At 48.8% G+C, this 6,858-nt stretch overlaps 1 protein-coding gene across 4 annotated transcripts in view; it reads left to right on the top strand.

Moving 5' to 3' along the window:
- Positions 1–6,858, top strand: part of SCN8A (sodium voltage-gated channel alpha subunit 8) — a 172,543-nt gene that overhangs the window by 52,445 nt on the left and 113,240 nt on the right. For 2 of the 4 annotated variants that reach the window (XM_030884781.2, XM_030884780.2), the window contains exons 2-5: positions 731–849; positions 1,504–1,593; positions 2,616–2,744; positions 4,868–4,959. In XM_030884781.2, coding sequence (XP_030740641.1) covers positions 731–849; positions 1,504–1,593; positions 2,616–2,744; positions 4,868–4,959 — 430 coding nt within the window. Of the gene's footprint in view, positions 1–730; positions 850–1,503; positions 1,594–2,615; positions 2,745–4,604; positions 4,697–4,867; positions 4,960–6,858 lie in introns of all 4 variants that reach the window. The other 2 variants (XM_004711370.2, XM_004711369.2) reach the window with 1 other exon arrangement.

Here is a 6,858-nt window from a genome sequence, read left to right as displayed (position 1 = left end):
GAGCTGATATCGGGCTCCAGTGGGAAGAGACTGCTTTGAAAATGATGGCAGTGTATGTGCAAATGTGCTTGACACACTGGATGAATGTATGGATTGTTGAGAAGAGATGTAAGAGCTCCCAATAAAAGTATTTTTAAAAGCTTTACGGCCTAGAAACCCTTGGAAAATTCTACTCTGCCCTTCAGGGTCACCATGAATTGACTCTGGCAATGAGTACAATGGCAATGGGTACAGATAACATTTGCTGGGAAGTTGGTATTGTAAGTACATTTGCGTTTACAGAAAGTACCCGGGGTATGAACAGCTGATGAATGGATAGCTTGTACTTACCCTTTAGTGCTCGGTACATTTTCCTTCTCTTAGCAATGTGTGAACCCAGTGGCTGGCTGGCTGGATTGTGATAAGAGCTGTGTGAGCACCCAGTAAAGATTAAAACGAAAGACCTGTGTGAACCATCCCCTGCTCACAGCAAGTCCTTCCTCACAGTCTCCTGCACTCCGCACTCCTGGACAGGGCTTCCAGCATTTCCTTTGCAGTAAAGCAAGCCTGAATCAGAACCATACGCCCCGCCCAACATACCTATGACGTGGAGACCCTGGGGGGCGGGTCTGCCGTGTAACCAGGGAGTGCCTGTCTTCCTGCGTGGCCCTGATGCATGTTGTTGGATGTGGTGATGAATCTCCATGCTTTAATGATCTCTCTCTCTCTCTCTCTCTCTCTCTCTCCACAGACCTTTGTAGTATTAAACAGAGGGAAAACTCTCTTCAGATTTAGTGCCACGCCTGCCTTGTACATTTTAAGTCCTTTTAACCTGATGAGAAGAATAGCTATTAAAATTTTGATACATTCATATCCTTTTCTGCAGCATGCGCATGGTTGCTCGTGTACATGTCTTGGTTTGGACCATTATATCTGGTTGTTATCAACCAGTTTTTTCACTGGTTGTCTACCCGACCAGTTCCGAGGGCTATGCCTGTGCCCCTTGAGCTGAGCTCCAGCAAATTTTGTTTTCTTTAGATGATAACGTGAGGATCTTGGGGTTCTACTAGTTTCAGGGAAAAGAACCAATGGGGCCGGTAGCCATTTGTTCCCGTCTTCTGTTTAAGTGCTCAGAGTTTTGTAATGTCACCCAGTTTCAGGGCATCCGACTCTTTCGTGCAGTAATACCCAGTTTGAGTCGTTTTTGGAAGTCACTCCTGGAGTTGCAAGCAGTGGAAGGCATGAATTAGAGGCCTGCCTTGGACGTTTGAAAATTTCTCAAGCACTGAGCTACTGCCTCAGATTCAGGGGCTTTCTTGGTCCAGATGTTTAGATGGCTAGGAACCATTTCAGGTATTTACTCCCCTTACGTAGAAAATGCTGACTAATTTGCATGGCCGGACTGCTTCCATCTCATTACTCCACGGGAAAGCCTGTGACCGATGAAAATGAGGCCGCGTATGAAATGTGTCTGCTTTGGGGGAGGGGTAGACGGTGTGTATTTTTCCCTTGACTCTTCTCTACAGTATTTAGCATGATCATTATGTGCACTATTTTGACCAACTGTGTATTCATGACTTTTAGTAACCCTCCCGAGTGGTCGAAGAATGTGGAGTGAGTAGTTCATTTATTTATTTGTGTGTTTAAAACTTTTCATTTCTTGATCTTGTCTTGTCATACGCTATCCATCAAGGAAAACTGTCCATGTCTGCCTATCTTTTTTAACTTCATTGAGAGGGTGAGAATGCAGATGAACTAGTCTTACAAGGCAGCTCCAGGAAGATAAAAAATCCTCGGAACCCTCCACTTTCTCTGCTGTCCTCCCCTGGCCGCCCATCACCATTTGGGACCTTCCACTCCTGGTGAAACAGAATCCTTCTGCAACATTCGCTTTCTTTTCCTTTTGACCGGCTCTAAGGTTAAATAAGGGGCCTGGTTAGCATGGTGGTTACACATTAGGCTGCTAACCACAAGATCAGCAGTTCAAAACCACCAGCTGCATCAAGGGCAAAAGATGGTGCTTTCTACTCCTGTAAAGAATTACCGCCTCAGGAACTCACAGGGGGCAGCTCTACCCTGCCCTCTAGGGTCACCACTAGTGAGGGTTGACTCAGTGGCAGAGAGTGTGGTTTTAGGTTAAAAAAAAAAAACCCTTAAGAGCCCTGGGAGCATTGTAGATTATGAATTGGGCTACTAATTGTAAAGGTCACTGGCTCAACACCACCAGCTGCTCCGTGGGGGTGGGGGTGGGGGCCAGGGCCAGGTGGGGCTTTCAACTCCTGTAAAGAGTTACAGCCTCAGAAACCCAAAGGAGCGATTCTGGTGCCCTGAGGGGCCCTATGAGTTTGAATGAACTTAATGGCAGTGAGATTTTGGCTGCTCCTGGCAATATGGAGTTTCATCCCTGCAATACCCATCAGGACTCCACATTGACCCAACGCTCGGTCTGTGCGCTTCCATTCGTTCCCGTCACGGCATGCCTTCCTCCTCCTCACTCCTTTTTGTCGCACTGGCCCCTGTCTTTTCTGTTTTGTCTCTGTTCCCTGAAACCACGCTCCAGGCAAGCGTCACTTTGAAACGTTCACTTCAAGTCTCCTGTTCAGAAATCACCTCCGGTTCTCCCATTCCTTTGACAGGTACACATTCACGGGGATTTATACGTTTGAATCACTAGTGAAAATTATTGCAAGAGGTTTCTGCATAGACGGCTTTACCTTCTTACGGGATCCATGGAACTGGCTAGATTTCAGCGTCATCATGATGGCGTAAGTCCGCTGCTGACTTCCTTCATGTGTGGGGCGGGCACGTGTGTGTGGGCGTGTGGGGGCGCTTGTATGACGGTTTGGAAGAGGAAAGGCCCTCTGGGTGTGCGTCTGCGTGCACTTCTTTCTGGGGAGGGCCCTGGTGGGACCGGTAGTGACCGTATCTGTGTGAGAAGGTAAACAGTGAGACTGGAGGTGATGTCCATCGGCACTCCCTCAGGCGAAGGGGCTTCAAAAACGGTTCATGGAAAATGGAAATGAAAAGATAAAAAAATTTTCCACGGACTTTGGAACCTAACATTGACTAGGCTTTGCAGGCCCATCACTAGGGGAGCCCCTGTGGAGACATGGGATTTCTTAGCTTGTCAATCTGAAGCTGAAAATCCATTTCCCTGATAGGTTAGATCACCTGTAATTTAATAAGACTGGCCAGTGATGCAGACTCTAAAGCGCATCAAAACATTAGCCAAGGAATCCAAACCAAAGAATTACCGGCCAGAATTGACAGCTCTGGCTAGAGACCAGCCTAACTCCACATTGGTGTGCTAGTGGCGCCTAGTGACTCGTGTGGCTGCAGTTAGTGACAGAGAGCCCTATGGGGGCGTCCTGCTGTCTTTCTTCTCCAGGCTGGGTTAAAGCTCGGGCTTGGTCGGGGCTGTGGTATTGCAGATAGGAGGAAGACGGGGCTTTCTACTCCGGTGAAGAGCTACAGTCTCGGAAGCCCACAGGGGCGGGTTCCACCTGCCCTATAGGTCCCTGCGGGCGGAATCGACTGCATGGTGGTGCGTTTGGCGCTTCCGAGTGATGTTTCGGGGCTCGGGCATGTCTGCATGCACAGGTGTGTAAGAGAGAAAGGGTGCATTTGTGTATGTGTGGGTCTGGGCATCTAGATGGGTCCCAACTAGAAACATGGGAATGCACAATAGCCACGGGTGCGTGAAACTGCAATGTTGACTTTCTTTTAAGACAGTTTCTAGCATCCACGTCTATGAATACAAATTGGTGTTTGCTGAAATTACGTGTGCCCTTGCCAGGCCCAGAGCGGGTGATAACACTGGCATTTAACACATTTTTGTCCTGATGCCATGAGCTGGATTTTCCTGATCTGACTTGACCTGCAGGCACAAAAAGCCGCGTGCAATTCTCAGACGAGTCTTTTAGATATGCAAGTCATAGCTTGTATGGAAGGCCTTACGCGTTTTTGCCATGGACAACTAAAAAGTTGTTTTAATGTAGATGTATTTGTGGGGCTCTTGGTTCAAAAGGATGTCTCCTTTTCTAAGAAATCAATCCAAAACTTGGAGCTAAACCCTTGGCTTTCTTTTTTTTTTTTTTTCCCTGATGGCCCTGCAGGGTAAGCACTGGACTGCTAACCTCAGAGTCTGTGGTTCAAAGCCACGAGCCACTCTGTGGGGGAAAGCGAGGGTGTCTGCTCCTAGAAAGATGTACAGCCTCAGGAACAAGGAATCAGAATCGATGCCAGTGGCTTGTTGGGTTGGTTGGTTTGGGGTTTTATTTTAGTTATCCTTTTTCCAATAAAGAAAAACAATGAAATAGGCTCAGAATAGAGACAGCCCTGAAGGGGATGAGCGTGTCACCACACTGATTAAGAGAGGAAGCCCCAGGGAACCCTGGTTACATCAGTGCCTTCAGATACACTCGAGTTCTCCTGGCCCAATTTAACCCAACAAACCAAGTGTTACTGAAGCTATCTCTGTTTCTAAACTACCGCCCCCCCCACACACACACCGTAGGAAAAAATGAAATAAAGTCATAGCTTGTATGTAAGACCCTTTCTCTCCCCCATTCCCAACCCCCTGCCCAGTGGTACCATTACAAGTTAACTTTGGTTTGATTCTGCAGGTATATAACAGAGTTTGTAAACCTAGGCAATGTTTCAGCTCTGCGCACTTTCAGGGTTCTGAGGGCTTTGAAAACTATTTCGGTAATCCCAGGTAAGATGGCGCGGGGTTGGTGTTAGGTGTGGGGTTAGGGCCCTGACGTGACGTACTGTACTTTTTGTTTTGTCGTGGCTTTGTTTGTTTTGGTTTTTTTTCCCCCCTTTGGTGTTGGTGTTTGTGTCTGTGTTTGTCATTGGTGTCTGTGTGTGGCCTCCCTTACTACAGATATGTGACAGAGTTTGTGGACCTGGGCAATGTCTCAGCGCTGAGAACATTCAGGGTTCTCCGAGCTTTGAAAACTATCTCTGTAATTCCAGGTGAGAAAAATTGAACACCAAGCTGACCGAATTTGCCTCATCTCCTCTTCCCCCGCCATCCATTTTATCCAAGCCGTGGCCTTGCATTGCATGTCTTTCCCGGGAGAGGGTCTCTGGAATGGCTCCTCGGACAGTGCTTGCCAGGCATGCGGCACCCATGCCATCCACGCTGTTTAAAAGCACGTGCTTAAGGATCACTTAGGAGGCCTCACCGTACTTGGGGGTGGCGGGAAAAAAATTGTCACCAAGCTCACGGTCTCTTGGGACATGTCATTTGCTTCCTTGCCTCATGGAATTACAGTAATTTTCACCCTCCCCATCACTCCATTGCCTGTGTTTCAAGACCTCCTGTCGCATGGTTTGCTGATGGGATGTCATTCAAAGAATTCATGGTACTTTGACTGTTACTGAGTTTGTGGGACGAGTAAATCACAGAAGAGACTGACCCCGATCACTAGCCAGCATTCCCATACAGTCAAGAGCCTGGGAGTTAGCGGACGTCCCTATTGTTGTCTGGCCCGCTCCGCAGCTGCTCCCCTAGAATGAGAGCCAATAGTCCCCTGCGGTGCTTACACTCAGAGACGCTCTCACACACAGTTCCCGTGCAGACTCCCACAGGGGCTGTTAAAGTCAAAGGTAAGAGACGACACCATGCACGGTATGGCGAAGCATCCAATGTGTGGGCAGCCAGTGGAAAGACCGGAGCTGGCACGAAGAGAGGACTCGGTGCGGGCGTGGAGGGAGCTGGCCCTTTGGAAGCTGATGGACCCCTTTGAAAATCAGAGGAACGTTCCCAGACCCCATCTTTCCCAGAAGCTCAGCCCCAGTTAAGATCACTTACGAATTTTAATGCAAATCCTTGCAACTGAGCTAGGTAATACTATGTTCCCGAGGACCTTGCTTGAAGTGTGGATTATACAGGTGTTCTGGGGCTTCTACCTAAACCTGTGTTGGTAGTGGTCGGCTTTCCGTCCCCATCCTGGGGATTTTCGAGGAGGACTCTCCCCAGAGACCAGGTTTCTTGCTGCAGTTTGTTGAAACAGCAACTATAGAACAAAGTCGCCCCAGTCTTGCCACCTGGTGGCTTTCCCCACCCCCCATGTGGCCAACTCAGAAATCTGCCAGCTGCCTCCTCCTTTTCAACATGATCTAACTATCCAGAGAGAGCAGACTTGGAACCACTGGGCGGCTACAGCTCGGTGTTCCCATTCACCAATTTGGGCCAGGGAGCGGACAGTCAATCGTGCTTGGAAAATACGCAACACAAATGCTTTTGTTTTTAGCAACAGTCGCTTGCTCATTACCAACGAGGGACTGGATGTTCAGACAGAGTTTATCCTTCTTGGCAAATACAACGACAACCCCGACACACCAAGATTTAGTTCCTAGCCATTTTAAATGCATTTCACAGGAAGCTCAGCTCGTTCTCCGGGAGCCTCGCACTGCTCCGCAACGGGCCCTGATGCTTCCGCAGGTCTTGTCTTATTGTTCAGGCATCTGGAGTGCCAGGTCTCTGCGTCCCAGTTTCTCTGTGGCCTGTATCTCCTCCTCGGGCCCCTTTTAAACACAAGCCCGAGATTTCTGCTCGCCCCCTCCCCCAGCCCCCTCTGCAAGGCATCTGTCTCTGCGTGTTCCTGTGATCTCAGAACTTCTCTTCCAGCATGAAATTGGAAAGCTGCATTCTGTTCACAAACTAGGGCAGCACATGCCATCTCTGGTTGAGCGCAGAGCTTCTGCCGCTGAGCCACCACTCGCTTGTGACCACAGCCTTTCTGCAGCCTAAGTCTTGACTGCTGTCGCTTTTTCATCTTAAGACTCCAGGTGCGCACACAACATGGACACACATACCCACCTACCTGAGGGCGTCAGAGAGTTCGTGGAAAAAGTCCATTCCCTTCC

The sequence above is a fragment of the Echinops telfairi genome, unplaced genomic scaffold (genome assembly GCF_000313985.2).
Source record: "Echinops telfairi isolate 266 unplaced genomic scaffold, ASM31398v2 ScPeMD7_12;HRSCAF=54, whole genome shotgun sequence".
Classification (NCBI taxonomy): domain Eukaryota; kingdom Metazoa; phylum Chordata; class Mammalia; order Afrosoricida; family Tenrecidae; genus Echinops; species Echinops telfairi.
The sequence above is the reverse complement of the archived record's forward strand: the minus strand, read 5'-3'. Positions and strand labels throughout refer to the sequence as shown.